Genomic DNA, 23,856 nt, shown 5'->3' on the forward strand with positions numbered 1-23,856 from the left:
AAATGCGCTCCCTTCGCCCACAGAAAGACTCGAAATTCCTAGTGAATTGTAGTCAAGGCATAGCGGACGGGAGCGCAGGCTCCCCGGTAAGTTATTTGATTACTTTATCGGTTATAGAGCGATTTCTGGCGAATTGATTTCCGCAGATATACCCGAATCGTTTGAAGAACTGCCCCAGCGTGCTGACCGAGCCATGTGGATGGCTGCGGTACGAGATGAGTTACGTTCCATGGAGGAGAACAAGGTCTGGCGTCTTACGAGCTGTCCGTAGGGAGTGAAGCCTCTGAAATCGAAATGGGTGTTTCGACTGAAGGACGATTCGGCCGGCAATGCGGTCAAACATAAGGCGAGACTGGTGGTGAAAGGATTCCTGCAGAAGGCTGGAGTCGATTACGAGGAGACATTCGTTCCTGTTGCCAAAATGGCTACAATCAGGACGGTTCTCGCGGTCCTAGTGCAAAAGTGTTTCCACTTCCATCAAATGGACGTCAAGATGGCGTTTTTGCACGGCGACCTGAAAGAGGAATTGTACATGGAGGTTCCCGACGGTGTTGCAGTGTCCCCTAATACAGTGTGCCGCTTAATCAAGTCCCTGTACGGCCTCAAGCAATCTCCAAGGTGCTGGAACGAAAAGTGAATCTGTGAATCTGAAGAAAGCCCTGAGTTCGACGTTCAAGATGACGGACTGCGGTGAGATCAGTCGTTTCCTAGGTATGAAACTAGAATACGACCGTGCGACGAATTCCATGAAACTCTCTCAAGAAACGAATATTGAAAAAATATTGATACGCTTTAGGATGACAGATTGTAAACCGACCAAAACGCCTATGGAGAAGAACCTGGTTGTTTCCCGTGATGGTGATTCAACCCAAGAACCGTACCGTGAGCTGCTGGGCACAATTATGTACGTAATGCTGTGCACCAGGCCTGATTTGTGTTTCCCCGTCGGATTCCTAGGTCGTTACCAACAGAACCCAACAGTTAACCATTGGTAATGCCTCAAGCGTATAGTACGGTATTTGAAAGGGATGAAAACGAAGCACCTGAAGTTTGTACGTGACGGATCAGCGGAAGCGTTGGTCGGATATGCTGACGCCGACTGGGCATCGGATGCGGAAGACAGGAAGTCAGTCAGCGGCTACCTGTTCACGGCATTCGGTAATCCTGTATCGTGGTCGAGCAAAAAGCAGGTTACCGTTGCTACATCCTCGAGTGAAGCGGAGTATGTGTCGCTGAGTACTGCTGTTTCAGAAGCGATCTGGTTGTCCGGAGTGATGGAAGATCTTCTATTGAAGTGGCCTGCGGATCCGGTCGTAATATTTGAGGACAATCAAGGAGCGATAGGTATGGCGAAGAATTGTGAAAGCAAGAGAAGCAGGCATACAGATATCAAGCACCACTTCATTCGGGACCACATTGCGAATGGACGTGTAGCGGTGAAGTATATCAGTACCGAGAAGCAACTGGCGGATTTGTTCACCAAACCGGTGGACGCGGTGCGCATGGAGAAGCCAAGGCCTTGGAATGGCCGATTGAGAGGGGGTGTTGGCGTAGTAGGCAATCAGCCGTCGCTTTCCCCTGTTACGTTGTTGGGAAGCCCTCCCTGGCAACGACCCGTTACCTGTTTGTGAAAATTAATAACTGTTCATTCCACAATCGCACTTCCTGTAGTACAGACGTTTAAATAAACCTTTCTCCGTTTTTCCTGTTAAACCGTATACTTCGTTTGGAGTCTCCAGTGAACATCCGAACCGGCACATGAAGCAGAATTGTGTGGCCAAAAAGCGTGCAAGGCTCTTGTACGACCGTGTTTTGACGAAACCAAAGGGTTGCACTTTGATCGATGACGAAACATACGTCAAACTCGATTTTAAGCAGCTTCCTAGTCAAAATTTTTACATCGCTACTGGACGTAGGGATGTGCCGGGAAGCTTCAAGTTCGTGTTTGCCCACAAGTTCACGAAGAAGGCCATGATTTGGCAAGCGATTTGCAGTTGTGGCCTGAAAACGGAACCATCTGTCACATCCTCGACGATGACATCCCAAGTTTAGAATCCGATTTGGCCAGCTGCCACTACTCCAAGGTGGTTCTGGAGTGGTATGCTACCAACAAGATCGATGCTGTCACCATGCCAATGAATCCTCCGAGTTGCCCGGAATTTCAGCCAATCGAAAAATACTGGGTAATTTCAAAGCAGCGACTTCGACGAAACGGCGGGGCAGTCAAGAACTTCCAGCAAATGCTGGCAAAATGGAAGAAATGCGCTGATTCCGTGTCCGTTTCCACTGAGCGGGCGCTGATGGGCTCCATCAATAGGAAGGTTCGAGATTTCGTTCGAGCTGGAGAAATGTAACCATCTAATGCTGTAACTTTGAAGTTTTAATAAAAGTACTGTAAGGCAACCAGTAATGAACTTTTTAAACTTATTGAATCACGAATTACAGGACTTTTTGTGCGTACCAATTAACTTTTAGTCAGCCTTTAATGGGGCTATATGATGTACGTTGGCTGAACAAAATATGTTGGTCCATCGTACAAGTCACTGTTGCGCCTGTAGAGTTCTAGGATCCAAACTTCAGATTGATTTTTAGAACCATATAAAGGATGATTTTCGAATCTGCTGCTCCCTCCCAGAGGTTAAACTACTATTGAGTTTGTCCAGTATTGTCCTTTCGACCTATGGTTCCACTAGAATTAATTCGACCTTTTTTTCTCTCTAGAATTAATACGACCTTTTATCACTTCGACCTTTTGTAACTTTGACCTTTTGTCATTTCGACCTCTTGTCACTTCGACATTTTGTCATTTAGACCTTTTGTCCAAGGTTGCAAAGACTCATTTCAGCTAAACTAATGTTTTTCGGAATAATAAAACCAAAAGATGGTATGATGGCATGTTTTACTTGTAACTTACAAGAAGAGGTTACAAAGTATGCGTTGGAAACATAAAACCTGTAAATTTTGCTTTCTATGAGTCACAATCAGCGATTTGCTGATCGCTGAGTGAGTGAGTGAGTGAGTGAGTTTGTGAAAAATCGCTGATTGTGACTCTCATGAAGTGAAATAAACAGGTTTAATATGTCAAACACATTCTTTGCAACCTCTTCTTGTATCCTACCAATTCAAAGTTTGATCATGGCATCTAATTATTTCATAATTTAGAAAAACATTGTTTTAGCTGAAATGAGTCTTTGCAACCTTGCTTTTGTCATAAATTCAATTCCTCTTTTGATCTTCACAATGTCCTGGATATTAAATACATACTCACTGAATGAAGAAGGCGAATGAATCACCGTTGTATTCAATCTCGATCCTATGGAGAAAAATCCTGTGTAGTGGAGTTCTGTTCCTTTTTACCAGGTTGCGAATAGTTGAGACAATATTTCTCATATGCCTACCCCGATTAGATCGTATCCCTCGCTTATGGACATTATCCTCCTTCAAGCCGAGATTTGTTCTATTGCCTGAGTTGATTAGACCGTATCCGTCACTATGATTTTATTTATTTTTCTCCTGCACCTTCGTAAACAAGAAAAATGGTTTGGACTACAAATTTTCAAAATCGGCTAACACAGCAATACAAATATTTTGCCAATAATGTTATCAGCAGTGTACGTGAAGAATCTTGACCGATCAACTCCCCGTTGATGATACCCACTTGACGTTTCCTCTCGAGCCAATCCATTTCACATAATCGCACCCATCTATCAGGCTAATTACTTTCCAACAAATTGCTGAAAGCTGTCGCTGGCTGTTGTGACAACAAAGAACCAGATTTAGTGGCAAATCGCTTCAACAAACATCAAGAGCTGGATGAACACATCATCAAATGGCAAGCACTGTCAGCATTGTCGGAGACAGATAATACCACAGACAATCGAAAGGGTCACCCTCCAGTATAGTAGTGCTGTTCCTACTACACATGCTGCCTAGAAACGGAGGTGGAATGGAACTCGCAATCGAATAATGCATCTGCAAATAACATGCTCAACATGGCCCTGCTTCTTGCTCAATGCCTCCATCCGGACGGGCGTAACAAGAACCAGTGACAACTGTCTACAATCGAACACGGTTCGTTGGTTCGAACAGATTTCCCAACACGCACTCACAACTTGTCATATCCACCCCTCGAGGATTAAGTCGTCCTAGTTTCGATAAAAAATGAACTCTCACCCTCGAAAAGCGGAACTACGGCTAAGAACAAGGCATAAAATTAATTGAATCCCTAATTGAGGGTGTAATAGCGTATTAAATAGTTTTGGTTTTACAGCGCCGCACTGCGATCGGGTGTTCCGTACGTCAAATGTGAAGGGGATAAAGCGTGGAATTACTTTTCTCCTCGAATGTTTGTTTTTTTTTAAGTGGACCCTATTTTTATATTCTCAGAGAATTTGGAAGAGGGAAACAAAACCAGGAATCGATTTTCCTTCCCAGCCCGAGCCAGTCACGCATGGTGCGAACAATGTTGAAAAATCGCTGCACTAATTTCAATTACCTCAATTGAGCTATAATAACGATAATAAGAAAATTAGCTTCATGATCCAAAATTTATCATTTCATGCAACTTCAACAACAAATTGCAAACGAAAACGTGGTCTCATCCCGTCGTATGTTTGTGTAAATTGGAAGTAAATGATACCGAGGAGACCCCGAAAGGGATTTTATCTCTATTAGAGGAATCACTTGAAACTACCAACGCAGCCTAATGACAGTGGCATTAAGGCCAAATTATCACCGCGTCAAGGAAAATCCCTTGCGGTACGAAACCTCGTGCCTTTGGACTCCTTACTATAATCCATCCCGACTCCGACCCCGAACCCGACCAATCCCTTCCAGAGCCATCTCACTGAGCCACTAAGCTACGGAGCCTGTGAGTGAGAGACTGCGAAAAAATAATCATCCCAAAATGGTCCTAATTATAGGGATGCTGGTTGAGCTCGGAGACGACATAATTTCGGTGTCTTCGACTTGGTCAGCCATGAGCCAGAATCAACGCCCTTTAATCCAGTTACCACCACTTGACATGATATCCAGAGCTGCTGATGAAATCAGAAACCAACAACCTGATATCGCAGTCGAGAGATTGGAATCGCCGGGAAAGGACATTAAAATACGATTTGTGGTTTGCAGTTCGGTCTAGCTCACTACAGTCGGATTTTGAGCGAAAGTGCTGTTTGGGAAAATTGCGACAGTGAGAAACATATTTAGAGGTATTGCGTTTTGAGTGTGGTTAGTGTTTACTTAGAGAATTAGTATTTCATAGGCTATTGAATGCTTAACCTTTACAGAAATGCTGAAACAAGAGATTCATAATAAGTCATACATGCATACTTTGTATTAAGATATTGACCGATATATTCATCACCTGTTCGAAGTGGTGCGTTTCGGTGTAGAATATACCATAAAACCCTATAGGGGTGATGCACATATTATGCCACGCTCTAAAAAAGGAGGGTGGCTTAGGATTTTGAGACAAGTAATGCATTAGGTATAAGAAAAACGTCACGAAAGGTTGCTTCCTGTCCTGTATGATAACTAATCTTCTCACCGTTACAGTGCCGTGGCGTAACTGGGAGACAACCTTGCACTCAAAAATATTAATAATCGAAGATAGTATAAAGTTTAATTATTTTACGACTAAGACATGTTTACACATTGATGGGATTTAAATTTGGCTTCCAAAGTATACTAAGTCCTAATAAAGGTGTAAAACTCATTCAGTGAGCATAGAGAGATCCAGTGCTGGAAAATATCAATAGCAAAACCTACAAAATGCTGAGTTTCACTAGCCACCTGATGTCAGTATCAGTTCAGACAGTTAGAATATCAATATCAGTGCGCCTCAATGTCAGTGCACAAATGACATTGACATCGTAAAGGGACCACTGATATTCAAAGTTTTACCTTTAATGTTTCTTATATACGCCAGCTAATTGAGTACAGGACTAGATCTCCAATTCGATCCAGTGGTTGCTGAGAAGCACGTTGCCAAAAATTGTGACACACACACACACACACACACACACACACACACACACACACACACACACACACACACACACACACACACACACACACACACACACACACACACAAACGCGTGCGCACCTGGTGCAAATATGAAACAAGAAAGAACTTGCTTAAAAATATACCTGAAAGGCAGCCCATGACCCCCCGTCCCCCCGCCCCTCCCTCTCACAAAACAAGGCCTTGACCGTCTAGGTTACCGCCATACAATGAATGAAAATGTCGATAACTGCATTTGTGTCCATTTTTGATAAATTTACCTATATGGACACGTCATCTTCATTTTCCTATTTCTCGAAAGATCGCAAATAATCGCAGCTAAATTTTTGCTATAATCTTCTATACACATGTACATATAATGCCTCCAGAGTTAATGTACACGTGCATCCATCCCGCGTGATAGAGACACGCTTTCTGTAAGATCGTAGGTGCCTGGTACATTTCGAGACGCATTATTTCGCGTTTCTTTTTTGTTCCTACGTGCCTCATTCGTGTCACATGTGCTGTGTCTCATGAGCTAAGCTCGGCGAGCTTCAGGGAGATCGGCAGCGTACCTACGTCCTGCGTGCATGTTAAAAGTGGCTGGTTGGTGCTAAAGAAAACAACAGAGAACTGTTGATCGAGTAGTCTTGTCACATTCTCGTGTTGCTGGCACAATTGATTGATTTCAATCAGTTGGTATTCAGTTTTTGAGGGTTGAGAGATTTTGGTTTTATAGAAGTATTTCAAGCGAAAGATGAGTTAAACGATTACGTACCAATTAATTACCGGCGGGGTTATTTGTTACCGATCCATGCGCATGGAATTTTCATGGTTCAAAATATTGATTAAGCTCCACCAAGTTCAAACGATTTCAAATCAGCTCCTGATCATTCTCACAAAATTTGTTCTCATTAGGATGTGAACTCATACTACACTTGGCCCTTTGAAGTTTATGTGGGAATTGAAAAATTGAACGTTAGGATAATTAGTTATTAATTGATTAGGAAAATGATGTTCTTCTGACATGGTTCATTTACTACTCAGCAGACAACATTGGAATAATAGGACAAAAAATCGAGGCTATTATGTCATAAGGGCAAGATGCAGTGTTGCCCTGAAAACAGCCGATTAATCCTACCAGCAAGTTATCAACTTGGAAATTAATTAATAACAAATTTTCTTGACATTCTTTTAAAAAGTGGTTTTCAACAAAGTTGTAGCTGGAAAATTTTCACGTAAGAGGGGGGAGGGGCTCTGATGGACAACTTTTCCGTAAATCATTATGTTGCAGGGCTAGAACGATGAGGACAAAAAATACTCTTTTCTTATAGTAATTTCCATATAAACTTCAAAGAGCCAGTGCAGAATCAGGTCGCCACCAAATAAGCTCAAATTTTGGAATATTGATCAGCCTGATTTGGATCCGATTGATCTTAGTGGATCAAATTGATAGGTATTTTGCAGCTGGCAGAGAACCAATAGTTCGGAGGGCCCTTTAAAAAAACTTCGTTGTTGAAATTGATTCGTGTGACTTCATCCATCAGCATTTTCAGCCTTTCAAGCTGTAGCCGACATCACTAGTTAATTCAAACATGTACTTAAATTTGAGAACTGTTCAAATACAGTTATACAAAAAGCAAGGTGTGTTCATCCCAAGTATTAGTCAACTTGAAAATTTGATGAGAAATAAGAAAACTGGATTGTAAATTTTGGGATGAATCCAACATATTTGTCACACTCAACGGTCAGTATCTGAATCGAAAACCATGTTTTCCAAAATGTTTATTTAGTAGGCTCAATATCTTTGAAAGCTCTGCGGAGCCGAAGGACTAAACAAATATTACAAAGGAGATCTAAATCGATTTCCTATATTTTGTGTGTGCTTGCAACGCATCGAATCTTGACAGATCCGCAAACCCCTCTGCCGGTAAAAAGGCAAAAGAATCATTAAACAATGACGATGCTCTTTAATAAGTAAAAAAATCTCCTTAAAATAGATCGGGTTGCTCCTTAAATGATTGATCAAAATACAGTAAAAATCTTAAAATGCTCAGTAAATATTTAAAGTACGCTCCCTAAAATAGAGACAACTGTACATTAAGCATTTGAAAATGCTCCTTAGTATGCACCGCTTTGCACCATTTTGAAGTTTAATTGTACCATATATCATCGGAAAAGCTGTTGTAGATAGGTTAATAAGTACCATGAAATCAGCTGAAATGTTCAGTAAATCATTGTGTGCATTTGTGCATTTTTGCTGCACATTTCAGCTGATTTCATGGTACTTATTAACCTTTCTACAGCAGCTTTTCCGATGATATATGGTACAATTACACTTCAAAATGGTGCAAGGCGGTGCATACTAAGGAGCATTTTCAAATGCTTAATGTACAGTTTTCTCTATTTTAGGGAGCGTACTTTAAATATTTACTGAGCATTTTAAGATTTTTAATGTATTTTGATCAATAATTTAGGGAGCAACTCGATCTATTTTAATGAGATTTTTTTTACTTATTAAGGATAATTTCATCTGTTTTTTTGAGCAAAAGTAGGGCTGCCCTTTCTGCCGAGGATGCTGATGTATGTTTTTGCATGCTTTATCGGCCTCCTGAGGACGCGTCCATTATCACCACCTCTTCATGCAGCACCTCTACCACTTCCTCTGTTGATTTGCTGGTGCTGTCTGACAATTCACCTACAGCCACTACACCAGGGTACGAACTGCTATCCGAGTTGCAAGGAATTTTGTAGTTCTTCGAGAACCTTCGTGGTACTTCAGGGAACTTTATAAAAGTTCAGGAAACTTTCTTGAAGTGCAGATTTTTCTTTAAAGTTCAGCTAACTATGTAGAAGCTCACCGAACTTCAGTGAAATTCGTAGAGTTTCATCGAACTGCTTCGGTAACTATTCTTATTCGTACCTGAAAAAGTTATAAGACAACGACACTTCATACACCTCGCAGCTCGTAATTGATTAGTAACACTTATGCTTCGTTTGACTCTAATGTTCCGTTAACTGTTTTCACTAGAACACTGTTCTGATTTTGAATGTTTCTTTGGTATTATTATTATATTTTGTTTTATGCATTAAGACCAACATATGTCAGATGAATCATGAGCTAAATTTAGTGAAATTATTTGAAGTTCTGAGATCATGAAAAATTTCAGAAAACTTCGTAGAAGTGGGAACTTTATACAAGTTTAGGTATCTTCGTAGAAGTTTATTGTTTAATGGCAGGGAATCTCTTTATTATTCAGGGACCTTTTTTATAACTTCAGAGCTTTGATGAAACCTCATGGACTTGACATAGTTCAGAGAACTCCGCACAAATTCAGGAAATTTTGTGCGTCGAACTTTGCGGAAAATCAACCAGAAACGTAGACGTGAAGCAAGCTTTGATGAAGTTTTGTAGACTGCATAATAATTCGAGGAACTTCATAGAAGTACAGGGCATTTTGAAAAAGTTCAGGGAATTTCGTAAAGATAGAAACCTTCAGGGATCTTCGTTTCAGTTTAGGGAACTACATAGCAGTTTGTCAGAGATCTTAAAAATCTCAATGAACTTCCTGAAGATGAAGATTTTGGACCATCATTTAATTTCAAGGTACTTTGAAATTTGAGTAAATTTTCTAAAACTTAAGGAAATTTTGTAGATGTTCAGGAAGCGTTGCATAAGTAACATGATATTCTTTCAGATATGCTCCCTAGACAGCCAGGAAGTTTTAAAAGATCAGCATTTGCTGATGTTCTTCTGATCTGAATTAGCGAGTTGCTAAAAAAAAGGATGACTGAAGAATGTGCTTAAGTTTTCGAATATCATAATTTTTCAAATGGATAGATCAACTTTCAACACGGTATTTTTCAAATTTAAACCATACACTCGCCATGGTGGCGCTTGGTGGTCACTTTGTGGAATTGGTGCCGATACTCAGGCGCTTCCCTCTGACACTGTTGGTATACAATGGCAAGTTCGCCCATTATCAAACCGAAAAGGTTATTTCTTCTTAGCGATTACGGACATCGACGCGAAAACGATGCCATCGAAACCCGCAGAGCAATGGTCAGCAGAAGCCACATAGATCGTACCGTGTCAACCAGAAAGCGATTTGAAGGAACTGAACAGAAGGTCGGTAGACTTGGTGATATTAATAATTGGAATGGTAAATATATCACTACACTGGTCTAAATACACGCTCATCTGAGTTAAAGCCAACGATGCCCGCTCATGTCATTATTTTGCTGCAGCTATTTCTAGATAAACATTTCAAAAGGTCCTATTTGCATTGAACGATTCTCTTCATCGACTTTCTATTCCATTAATAATTCAACTTCAAAAGCATTCCCTGCTGTGTTCAACGTTCTAAGCACAAGATATGAACTGCTGCTATCAAACTGTGTGGCAAAATTAGCACCAAATGCATTTGCGTAGGCGTGGTTATCAAAAGAGAAAGTCGATGAAGAGAATCGATCAAAGCAGATAGGATCATTTCAAATGTTCACCGAGATTTAGCATAGATAGCGCCATCACCCAGTGGGTCACCGCTTCTGTTATAGAATTCATCTGAATGCTAGATCACATGAGGCACATTAAAAAAAATCTGAACATTTTTAATGTAATGGTAACAAAGTACAAGTGAAAGCGTATTGGTAATACGCCAAGAAAAAAATGTTCTGCAAAAAATTATTCCAGCCATTGAATTATCATAACATTGCTGCATTCGTAGCATTCCGATATAATCTATTCAAAATACGTAACATCTCTTCTAACAATGCATACCAGTTGTGTTGCCGATGAATGGTTAAATTACGTTGACAATGTGTAAACGTCTTGCAACGGTCAAATCCCCGTACTAAACAATACCGATACACTTTTTGTAGAATTTTTGTCCATTCTATATTTTGAAAATAACGTGTCAAAAGATGTTAGTCATGCAGGTGCAGTGTTGTTGTTGTTGAACCGGAAAAATAAACAAAGAATATTCTAATTGACCGGCAAATTAATGGCTTTTGCTATTAGAGAATTTCAAGAATTTAAGCACTGCAAATATATGCTACCTTTCCTCTAAAATAGGAATGGTTTGTGCAAACGCAAATGAAATGTCGGTCAAAGCAACCAAGTTTCAACAGCCTGTATTTCGCTTACCTACACCTTCCAGAACTTCGAGCTCTGCAGTTCTAGCATTAATCGTAGCACAAGAGATGAGGCACATGAGATCAGCGCGAGCCTCGCGCACGCCAGGAATTTTGGGTGTCGCATTTGTATCTCGCTCGTATCTTATTCTCGCGTGTCTCTTTATCGCTCGTCACATGTTGTTTTCGTTGCGACGGGAGACGGTTTGTTGCGAGTCTCGGCAGCACATTTTTGCACACACGAGGAAAATGTAACTCTGCCTTTTATAGACCAGATTGCATTGATGGTGCATCAAAAGCAATGAGGTACAGAGAGAGGTGAAGCAGATCGTGAAATATGGTTGTATTAGCAAACCAAAAAATCAACGTAAACTCAATTAGTGACGGCACTAATTGCTTGTATCTTACATGGGTTTCACTCACACAACTCAACCGATTGCTTCACCTCGGCAATCCAGCTCATTGCATCAAAAGAGCCTATAGATTTATCTGACGTTTCTGAATTGCACAAGTATTAGTGCAGAACTTTGGGTTAGTTCAAAGGTTTTCTTGCACTAATACTTATAATTTACCCAAAGTACTGCACTAGTACTTGTGCATTTCACAAACGTCAGAGAAGTCTATAGACGTTTGTGAATTGCACAAGTTTAGTGCAGAACTTGGGGTAAATTACGAGGGGGGGTGACACATCTAAATCTTAAGTTTAGATGCTCAACAAATCTCACACTAGCGAATCAATCTTAGAAAATGTTTCTTTCATTTGTCGCATCTACTTGCATTGCGCATCATCTTTTTGCAGGAAATCTTCAGAATCTATCATCAATCTTCTTTCTATCTACTCAGCGTGCGCGCAGCTAGCCACAGCAAAACACAATCTTTTCTGCATCGTAGATATAGTCGTTCCCCTCGGTAAATTATAAGCACCGACAAACCGATATGGATGTCCATAGCAAAAACAATCAAATTTCTGACCAAAGCACACTACTGACATCTGGCTCGGTGTTCGCGGGAAATATTTAGCTAAGCCATGAACCCGCATGCAAAAGTTATGAATTGGTTCGTGTCTGATCTATTCTGGAAAAATTTATTTTTATCTAGATAAAAAAAATCCTACGGTCTTGACAGTTCGAATCACTGCACATTTAAATCGGCCCTTACGATTTTCGGGCATAAGTCAGAATTAAGTGTCATGTCGGTTTGTCGGTGTTATAAGTATTAGCACAAACGAAGTGACAGACGACTAACTGGCGAAGAAATCCATTTAAATAATGTGGTTCACTGTAATAGAATTTTCTTGGAAGCTTATGCCATCATCCACCAGATGGGTTAGTTTTTTTGTTTTGATTTGAACAAAGTTGATTTTGTGTACAATGATTCTTTGACAGTGTGCAAAGAGTGCGTATCATTTTCTAATTTTTTTTATGCATTTCAGTTTTGAATAGAGTGAAAGAGATAGAACCAAAACATTCTAGTACATTTGGTGAAAATGCTAGTTCAATCCAGTAGTAGTGTTGCCATGTGGTTCAATCCAGTAGTAGTGGTGTTGCCATGTGGTACACTGAAAAATTGCAATAGCAGGTTAGTCACCAAAGTTTTCGAGCCGCTCCGTCTGTCACTTCGTTTGTGGTATTAGTGCAAGAAAACATTTGAATTGACCCAAAGTTCTGCACTAATACTTGTGCAATTCATAAACGTCAGAGAAGTCTATAGATGAGCTATAAATCAGTTCAGGTCTGTGGAAAAACGTAAAATTAGACTATTACCGATGGAAATTGACAATATGTTCAATGAAAAATGCTTTGATTTGCGATGTGAAAAATCCTTAGTGCCTGTTCATAAACTACGTAGACAGTTTTTTGGGATTATTGACCCCCCCCTCTCCCCCTGCGTAGACAATCGCCCATACAAAAATTTTAAAATTTGTATGGACCGTGGATAATTTTCAACCCCCCCCCCCCCCCTAAACTGTCTACGTAGTTTATGGACAGCCCCTTATAGAGATTTTCACGTCCGGTATTGGTGCGATATGTGAGAGCGTGTTCGTGAAAATCCGAGGAAAATAAATAAACAATCGCTTTCAAACTCATTTTGACAGATTTACTTAGTGAGTGAGTAAAATTGTTCTCACTTGTGTTGGAAAAAGTTCTTCAGTAATATCAACAATCAATACGAAACCAACGATTTTAAATTGGCTCACTACTTGACTAGCCTATTGGTCCCAAGCAAACGATTAACGTATCCCATTCTAGTCAAAATTCTAGTACTACGCAATGTTTGTTTTGATTCGATATGAAAGTTTGACATATAAAATGAGGGGTTATTGGTTTTTCTTATGTTTCGAGGGGTGAATCGATTAGCTTGGGACCGAAGATAGTACCAGAGCTGAGCCAAAAAGTTGAGCTCGTTTCTTCGGGACCTTCTGGTCTTAGAGTTACCTCTATGGTAATATCACAAACGAAGTGACAGACCACTAACTGGCGAAGAAATCAATTAAAGTAATGTGGTTCGCTGTAATAGAATTTTCTTAGAAGCTTGTGCCATCATCCACCAGATGGGATAGTATTTTTGTTTTGGTTTTGCACAAAGTTGATTTTGTGTACAAGATTCTTTGACAGTGTGCAAAGAGTGTATCATTTTGTCATTTTTTTATGCATTTCTGTTTTGAGTACCAGAGATAGAACCAAAACATTCTAGTACATTTGTTGAAAATGCTAGTTCAATCCAGTAGTAGCAACAATCAATACGAAACTAACGATTTTAAATTGGCTCACTACTTGACTAGCCTATTGGTCCCAAGCAAACGATTAACGTACCCCATTCTAGTCGAAATTCTAGTACTACACAATGTTTGTTTTGATTCGTTATGAAAGTTTGACAGGTAAAATAAGGGGTTATTGGTTTTTCCTGTGTTTCGAGGGGTGAATCGATTAGCTTGGGACCGAAGAGAGTACCAGAGCTGAGCCAAAAAGTTGAGCACGTTATTTCAGAACCTTCTAGTCTTAGAGTTACCTCTATGGTAGTAGCACAAACGAAGTGACAGACGGAGCAGCTCGAAAACTTTGGCGACGCACCTGCTATTGCAATTTTTCAGTGTACCACATGGCAACACCACTACTACTGGATTGTACCACATGGCAACACTGGAAGAGTTGCCAGTCTTCTTGATATGATGTCTTTGGTGAGAGGTAATCACGCTTATCACTACACCACCGGCGCCGCTTTTTTGATTGATCTAAATTCATACATTTTTAGGTTAGCCAGAGGAAAATAATACACAACTTTACACGGTGATGCAACCCGCTAGTGTGCGTACGTTAATTAAACGTCACTAATCGCTACACGAATGAGTAACAGTTACTCACACTGTCTGAGTGAATTTCGTTTCTAGTAAACACGAATGAGTAAACGTGGCTCTCTCTCTGAGGTAATTTCCTTTTCAGTGTTCATACATGCACACGTGCTACCACCTACTTTTCGCTAGATACAACAACAATGTGTGCTTCACATCCAACTTCACACTAACCTTCCATCGACATGAACCATTGATCGTTTAGTCTCTTTCCTGCAGGACGTTATATCAACTCGCGCGCCGAAACGATAAAAACGAGAATGAACGTGAAGTCTGACGGCGTCCTATCTAGTTTGTCAACAATGCATTTTGCAAGCGCTTTTTATCAGTTTCGCGTTTGCACTATCTCAAACGTTCAGCTTATTATTTAACAAACAAATAGAGCTGTAATAACTTCAAACCCCCCGTCCTCTAAATAGTTTACTAGTTGGCAGTGGCGCTGTACGGTGCAATTTTAATCCAGCAAATTTTATTTTCGTGTTCAAACGGCAGTTTGTTTTTTTTTTGGTTAAAACGGCGGATTGCTTTTTACGCACACAATGACGGATTCCGTGAAGGGTAAAATAAGAACCGTTGCGGTCAAGGACTTTGTGTAAGTACCGGCCTTAGTTAGCAAATAATGATCTTTATTAATCGATATTTCCCCCCAGAACATACGACGTTGCAATCTTCTATCCGGATGAACACTTGAACATCATTATCGGTCCCAACGGAACGGGCAAATCCACGATCGTGGCAGCAGTTGTACTAGGAATGGGCGGTCACTGTAAACTGCTTTCGCGATCCGGAAGTGTAAGTGCTGCTGCTCTACGGGTTGGTATTTTCTATCTTGTAATTTCCTTTCCCATTCCAACAGATTGAGGATTATATCAAGAATGGAAAGGAAATGGCGAAAATTGAGGTGGGTCTCTACAAGAACTCCAAACGAGACACTATCATGTTCAATCGGACGTTCAACCGGAACGGGATGGATCGATACGAAATCGATGGTACCAAAGTGACCCACAAGGAATACCTCAAACGGATCAAAGATCTGAACATTCAGATTGATAATCTGTGTCAGTTCCTGCCACAGGACCGGGTGCAGGATTTTACCAAGATGAATTCCAGGGAACTGTTACTGAACACGCAGGCTTCGGTTTGCCGTCCGGAGATGATGGGACTAATGGATCAGCTTATGGAAAAGCGAAGACAGCAGAAGGCGGTGACCAAGTCGAGTTCGGACAATTTGACCAAACTGAAGGAAGCGGAGGCGAAAAACGAAGAATTACGCGTTCAAATCGAGAACATGAAGATCCGGAAGCAGTACGAGAAGGAGGTTGAGATCTGCAACGCTCGGAAGGCGTGGCTGGAGTACGAGCAGATTTATCTAGATTTCAATTCCACGAAGGATGATTTACAGTTGGCGAAAACGTGAGTTTTCTTTAATTTTATTTGCTTTGCTTGTATATTTATTTATTTTTAATGATTTTCAGGAACATGGACGAAAAGCAGAAGCGTGTAGATCCGCTCAAATCCAAGGCAGTCAAGCTGAACAAGAGCAAAAACGAACTGAACGAGAAAATCAAAACCGAACAGGCGGATATCCAAAAGCAGACCGGCCAGCTTCGCCAGCTGGAAACTAAAACCGAAGATTTGGAGGATTCCATCAACAAGCAGAAGCGTGATCTTCAGGATGCCATCTCGCAGGCCGCCGATCGGGAGGCGCAGCTCGAGCAAGCCAAGCGGACTCTTACGATAATGGTTGAAGATTGCAGGAATGCCTTCCAGGAACTCGGGCCCGAAGCGGTACAGAACCAGAAAAAGCAAGACCTGACTGTCAAAATCAACAAGGTTAAGCAGGAATGCGACCTACTAATGGGCAGGCGGAACGAGTTGAATCAGAAGATCGAAAGCGACCTGAAACCGGAGATGGTGAGCGTTCAACGTCGAATCGAAGCGCTGGAAAATGTTGCACAGGTGAAGCTGCGGTTGTTGCAATCGCAGTTTGAAAGCGCCTACCAAGCGACACTTTGGCTGCGGGACAATCAGCATCTATTCCGGGCAAAGATCTATGAACCGATGATCTTGGAACTGAACGTTTCCAACAGTGACAATGCTAAGTACCTGGAGAATACCATCGCCAAGCGGGATCTGATTGCATTCACCTGCGAGGATAAGGACGACATGAAGCTTTTCCTGCAGAAGGTTCGTCAAGAAATGAAGCTGGAAGGGGTGAATGTGGTGCATTCCGAACCGGCCGATCAACTGCTGTACCGGTCGAAAGTTCCGATTCAAAACTTGGAGTGAGTGTAGCATTTTTTTTTTAATTTTTACAATTATGTTGAGCATTGCTCAAAATACTTTTGGGAATGGTTGAACCTGATTCAAAACGAGAATGATTATTCGTTTCGAATATTAGCCATAATGAGAATGTTTAAGATTCGTGTTTTTGCTTAGCAAAAAGCTATATTGAACAAAACGAAAGTTATTTTAACCCTATAAAACTCATGGAACCTTTCAATTGTCTTCAACAATGCAATCATGCATTCAATGATCGTGCAATGATAAAACATTTAAAAAAAACGTAACTTTAAATTCTACCTATCTAATTTTGTGATTTGTCATTATTTCATTTCAGGCGCTACGGTTTCCGCTCTTACCTAATCGACATGGTGGAAGCACCCTTCCCCATCCTTAACTTCCTCTGCAAATCATACCGGCTGCACAACGTACCCATAGGCGAAAACGATTCCGCCAAGTACGCCTCGCAAATGCCGGACGAAATAAGCCTATTCTTTACCCCGACGCAACGATTCTCGATCAGCAAGTCGCGCTATACCGGCGAGAAGAGTTCCCGTTGCGATGAAATCCACTCGCACAATCTGCTGAACAAAAACGTCGATCCGGAACTGCTGGAGGAACGCAAGCGTGCCCTCCAGAGATTGGTTAAAGAATGTGACAAGATTCGCAATCATCGCAATCAGATCGAAAGCCAGATCACCTCGGTCCAGGAGGAATGTACGGAACTCACCACGCAGCGCAGAGAGGTGGAGGACAAGTTCACGCGTTATCAGAATAGCAAGCATAAAACCAAACGACAGGAACAGAAATGTCATGACTTGCAGAACCGGCTGGTGGATGTTAGTGCGGAGAAGGCTAAGTTCAAGGAGTTTTGTGCAAAAACCATCGAGGATCTGCTGAAGATGCAGCATAAGAAAGCAGAAGTGCTTGGTTTGTATGTAGCGGCTACGGTTAAATACGAAGCGTACAAGCAAAAGTTGTCGATTTTCTTGACCAAGAATGCTGATCTGGAGGGGGAGATCCGGTCGGCCGAGGATGCATTGGATTCGGCAAAGCGAAGCCATGAATCCGTTATGCGTAAGTTCGAGGACATCAAGGATCGTTTGAAACGAAAGCAGACCTTTGCGAAGAGTCTAACTAATAACATTACACCGACGAATGACAAATTCCCCTACAAGCGGGAGTTCCAGAAGTTGCCCGGAATTTTGGACGATCTGGTCAATCACATGGAGGAAATTCAGGCCCGCATCGATTGTATGTCCGGCGATAATGGAAACATTTTGCAGGAGTATGAGGCGAGATGTCGTCAGATCGAGACGCTGCGAGAGGCTATTGGTGACTCAACGAAAAACACCGATGCACTGGAGATGGAACTGCAGCAGCTTCATGACGAGTGGTATCCAGAGATCAGTCGGGTGGTAGACATCATCAATGGTAACTTTTCTCGCTTCATGAGCAGTATGGGATTCGCTGGGGAGGTAGAGATCATCAAAAATGGTGAAGTGAGTAAAATTGTTGTTTGCATTTCGTTGGCTGTTTTTATCTAATACCTTTATTTTGTATCCACATTGCATCGTAGCGTGACTACGACGAGTACGGTATTCAGATTCGTGTCAAGTATCGCAATACGGAAAAACTGCAGGCCCTAGATCGACACGTGCAATCGGGTGGGGAACGCGCAGTGGCCATCGCCACCTATACCTTGTCGCTGCAGCACATCTCGCATGTACCGTTCCGTTGCGTGGACGAAATCAACCAAGGTATGGATCCGCGCAACGAACGTAAGGTGTTCGAGATGCTGGTTGATGAAACCTGTCGTCCCGGTCAGTCGCAGTACTTTTTCGTGACACCGAAGGTAGGTTGGATATGACGGGCGCTTGACGATGGCAGCAGCAATTAAATTTCTTTTGTTTCTCTCCAAACAGCTTTTACCGAATCTGAAGTACAATGATCTGATGAGCGTGTTCATTGTCCACAACGGTAAATTCATTTCGGACTCGCACGTCTTCATTAATGACCGTTTGCGAGCGGACGGCTAATCAACCAAATGTCCTCTATGACGATCATCTCTTGATTAGGTTATGGAATTCCCATTGTCTTCTTAGTTAGAGCCGTACATATCTGCTTGTTAATTCCATGTTATCTTTTTTTTTATTGATTTCCTATTTTCACCCCGATCGAGGAGTGAACCTTTGTATTTTAACCCATTGACATATACCTATTATATATCTAGTTCGAATTTAATGAAAATCTGAATCCTCATACTATGAGCGAATATATGCAGAAGAACAATTAAAACAATGTAACGTGATAATAATAGTATGAGTAAGTGGTTTTCTAAAAATGGAGCAAAAAGAAAATGTCATACACGAGTTGATCAGAAGAAAAACTGTATTCATACGAACAGGTAAATCCACTCGCCGCTGGTAGCTGGGCTGCTGGAAGAAGAGTATCTTCGTGTGTCTTGCAAGTCGGGTGAAAATGGTGACTAGGTTCACACGAGTGGAACTTCGGATCAGAAAGTGGCTCCACTTGTCATTTGCGAACACTAGCGCTCCTAGTGGTAGAAGGCATCTTCTGCCTGCACGTTAAGATAGGCAGCATCCTATGATAGTGTAAGTGCACATAGAAAGCCCGTGTGGAACGCTACCACAACACATTGCTTGATGAGCAGCAAAACGAACCGCTTTTTGATTCATCGATTTGTTTGCACTTCCCCTTCTGTTCTGTGCTAGGTTGCATGAGGGTTGTTGTACTGGTAAGAATATGGTTTAGTGTGCCTGTTATGTTTTGGAATTGGAAAATTTATTGTTGTGCAAGATCTTAATTTAGTTGGATAATATTCCAGGTCTTGCCTATTTTTTTTTCGAAACTCGACTTTTGACATTCGTTTAGTCTCGGTAGGGTTTTTGATCTAATTTCCGTCCTACTAACCACATCCCGCACTTGACCTCTCTCTTTTTTAAAGGGTTTGAACAAAACATGGAATGTTTTTATCAAAGATAACTTCTAAATTTATTCACCTTTCCATACGTACCGTTGGATTATATAAAGAGTCCAACAATTTTGAGTTATTATTAAAAATCTAACACTGCTTCTTGATTCTAAATTTATCCTACGAGTTTCAATTCCGTCCTAACGCATTGAAACGCCTGTGGCATCGCCCGGCAACACTGGTCAGCCTGGCTTCCATCGGGTCGTCGTCGAAGAAAAAGAACTCAAGCTGTCAATCTTTGCTACGCAGCTATCAACGCGCGAACGTGGTTGTTTTTCTATTGAAAGTAAAAATAAAGATTTTAAGTATTTCGTAACTAATCGTTCTTTATTCCGTGTCCGATCACTACATTGGTGACCCGCGACGTCGCGAATCTAAAAGTTTCGGTCCGATTTCACGGTTATTCGCCGATATTCGATCTCAAAGCTGAAACTAACCTCAAAATGCCGGACGATAACGGGAGCAACGCAGCAGCATCTGTCGCGGTAAAACTACCGGATTTTTGGAAAACTGATCCGGCTATGTGGTTTGCGCAATCGGAAGCGCAATTCCACTTTGCGAAAATCGTCAATGATGAAACCAAGTTTTACCACATCGTGGCCAAAGTGGATCAATCGGTTATATGTCACATAGCCGATTTGGTAGCTGCTCCTCCAGCGGAAAATAAATACAAAACAGTGAAAGATCGCCTAATTGCTCGCTTCGCCCTGTCTGCTGAAAGCCGCTTCGAACAGCTGCTGGGGGCCCACGATCTTGGCGATATGCGCCCAACGCATCTGTTAGCAAAGATGAGAGAGTTGTCGACGGGTTTGGGCGTGGATAACAATCTGCTCAAAATGATTTTCATTCAACGCCTCCCGGCAAACATTCGACCAATTCTCACATGCCACGATGGTACCATCGAGAAGTTGGCTGAAATGGCAGACAAGATCACCGACGCCTCCAACGGTCAGTCCTCCGCAGTTGCCATGGTGCACAACGAACCAACGTACAGCAACAGTGGTGAAAGGAAGCTAGCAGAGCAGATCGAACTTCTCACAGCGGAAATCCGACGCCTGAAGGCTCCCAACCCTGAGCGAGGCCGTTCGTTTTCGCGAAACCGAAGTGGTTCTCGTTCGTCATCACGATCCGGACTGTGCTGGTACCATAGGAAATATGGAAACGATGCTCAGCGGTGCCGAGAACCGTGTTCATGGAGCTCAAAAAACTAGCATCCTCCCCACCATCATCGGCAGTGGTGGCCGGAGTGTCGGAAAGTCGCCGAATGGTAATTTTTGACAGGACGAACAATACACGCTTTCTAATCGACACTGGATCGGACGTCACAATATTGCCTGCCTCCAGGAGAGATCGATTGAACGGTACCGTTATACAACAGCTCCACGCAGCCAACGGAAGTAGAATTCGGACATTTGGAACGAAATTTATTCCTGTTGACCTAGGATTGAGACGAAGATTCACCTGGAATTTCCTCGTTGCTGAAGTGACGATGCCAATAATCGGTGCTGATTTTTTGGCGCACTTCGGCATACCCGTCGATTTGAAAAACCAAAAACTGATAGATGGCCAGACAGGATTGAAGTCTTCTGGAGGTATGATGACTGCTGCTCTGCACAGTGTAACACTTGTTGGTGCCGATCATCCGTTCCACGATTTGTTAATGGAGTACCGGGAAATAACTCTGCCATCGACGCTTCGTTCTGTCACGCAGTGTGACGTAACCCATCACATAGTTACTCGTGGACCACCCGTGGCGTCTAAAGTTCGACGAATGCATCCGGACAAAGTTAAAGCTGCTAAGGAAGAGTTTCGCCTTATGTGTGACCTAGGAATATGCAGACCATCGAGTAGCAGTTGGGCAAGTCCTTTGCATTGTGTGCTGAAAAAGAACGGGAAATGGCGTTTCGTTGGTGACTACCGTCGCTTAAATCATATCACTACAGGGTGCGTGACGAATTTTTGCAGTAAATTTCAAATAGAAATTTCTTATGCTTGTCGATCATGATTTAGGTATATTTGGCAGCACTGGATAGCTTACACTGTTGGGTGTAAGATGTAAACAAACAGTGTTGAGTAAACGTAAAGATGTCGAAACAAGAGAGCAATCTGTCAGCCGTTGTCGCTTTGTTGCGCGCCGGAGTAAGCGGAAATAATTCGGTCGGTAAATGTGTCTGAAAGAACAGTGTATAATATAAAAAAAGGCTTGGGAAAGTGATAACACGGAGCTCCTGCTCATACTGCTAATAAAACACAGAAATGGCATGCGGAAAATACTTCGGAATTTTGGGAAAAAGAAATTTTGCCCCCAAGCAGTCCCGATATCAATCCGTTGAATTATTTTGTATTGGGCTTTGTCGAACGAGATACTAATAGAACCCCTCACACCACACTTAAGCCGCTAAAAGCTAAAATCAAGGCAGTGATGACATATATGGATCGAAACATTGTAAAACGTCTAACTACAGTCGTCGAAAGGGTAAGTGATTTTTTTGAATAAAATTAGTTACAACTTCCATATGTTGCGAAAGAAAATAAATCACATAACATTCATTACAAGAATAACTAACTAGTGTATTTTTTCTCAAATATGTCATTTACTGCAAAAATTCGTCACGCACCCTGTACACTGTTCTTTCAGACACATTTACCGACCGAATTATTTCCGCTTACTCCGGCGCGCAACAAAGCGACAACGGCTGACCGATTGCTCTCTTGTTTCGACATCTTTACGTTTACTCAACACTGTTTGTTTACATCTTACACCCAACAGTGTAAGCTATCCAGTGCTGCCAAATATATCTAAATCATGATCCACAAGCATAAGAAATTACTATTTGAAATTTACTGCAAAAATTCGTCACGCACCCTGTACACCTGACCGTTATCCGGTACCGCACATCCACGATTTGCTGCATTCGCTTCATGGTAAGTCCGTTTTCACAACTCTTGATCTGGAGCGAGCGTATCATCAGGTTGCGGTGGAGGAAGCAGACATTCCCAAAACGGCGGTCATCACATCGTTTGGCTTGTTTGAGTTCACCCGCATGCAATTTGGGTTATGTAACGCAAGTCAGACGTTCCAGCGCTACATGAACCGAATCTTTGGTGATCTTGATTTCGTTGTTGTCTTTATAGATGACATATGCATCGCTTCTGAATCCCTTGCTCAACACCAGGAGCATCTACGCATAGTGTTTGACCGCCTACGCCAGCACGGACTCGTTCTAAATTTGGGTAAGAGCGTGTTTGCCCAAAAGGAAGTGGAATTTTTAGGATACCTGATCAGCAGTGATGGAGTGCGGCCGCTCCCGTCACGCGTCCAAGCCATTATGGACTACGAGAAACCGACAACAGTCAAGGAACTCCGTCGCTTTCTGGCAATCGCCAACGGCTACAAACGCTTCGTTCGTCATGCATCCGACATCCAAGCTGAGTTGCAGAAGCTTATTCCCGGGAACAGGAAAAACGACATACGTAAACTACAGTGGACAGATGCAGCTTCATCAAGCTTCGAACGTTGTAAAAAATCATTAGCGGAGACAGCACTGCTTCACTATCCTGGCTCGTCGAAACCATTAGCTCTGATGTTCGATGCCTCAAATATTGCTGCGGGGGCTGTCTTGCAGCAGCTAAATGGTCAGAATTGGGAACCACTCGGATTTTATTCCGAAAAATTTTCGATGTCCCAAACGAAATACTCTACTTTTGGCCGTGAACTGACTGCGGTGAAAATGTCTGTGAAATATTTTCGGCACTTCCTTGAAGGACGCAACTTCACGATCTTCACTGACCATCGCCCACTAACATACGCGCTAACAACCGATTCCAGCTCTCGGCTACCGCATGAAGAACGATACCTACGTTTCATCTCGGAATTTACTACGGATATACAACATGTCAGTGGAAGTGAAAATTACGTTGCCGATGCATTGTCTCGTGTGGAGAGTATACTAGCGCCTACTTCGGTGGACTATGAAGAAATCGGACGAAAGCAGAAAAACGACGTGGAGCTTCAGCAGTTGATGCAATCCAAATCTACTTCGCTGAAATTTGAAGCAAAACGGATGAGTGGTTGTTCTCAACCGATCTA

The 23,856-nt window shown here is 42.0% G+C and overlaps 2 protein-coding genes across 2 annotated transcripts in view; one reads left to right on the top strand and one right to left on the bottom strand.

Moving 5' to 3' along the window:
- LOC135709354 (uncharacterized) overlaps nucleotides 1-23,856 on the bottom strand; it is a 465,653-nt gene that overhangs the window by 201,121 nt on the left and 240,676 nt on the right. The gene's annotated exons all lie outside the window — the stretch shown is intronic.
- SMC5 (structural maintenance of chromosomes 5) lies at nucleotides 14,797-19,033 on the top strand. Its single transcript, XM_065231665.1, has 7 exons — nucleotides 14,797-15,080; nucleotides 15,139-15,280; nucleotides 15,345-15,901; nucleotides 15,964-16,773; nucleotides 17,109-18,273; nucleotides 18,351-18,626; nucleotides 18,697-19,033. The coding sequence occupies exons 1-7, from the start codon at nucleotides 15,028-15,030 to the stop codon at nucleotides 18,808-18,810; spliced, it is 3,117 nt and encodes a 1,038-aa protein (XP_065087737.1). The 5' UTR covers nucleotides 14,797-15,027; the 3' UTR covers nucleotides 18,811-19,033.

The sequence above is a fragment of the Ochlerotatus camptorhynchus genome, unplaced genomic scaffold (assembly GCF_037179485.1).
Source record: "Ochlerotatus camptorhynchus isolate MF236.1 unplaced genomic scaffold, CSIRO-AGI_Acam_v1.1 ptg000358l, whole genome shotgun sequence".
NCBI lineage: Eukaryota > Metazoa > Arthropoda > Insecta > Diptera > Culicidae > Ochlerotatus > Ochlerotatus camptorhynchus.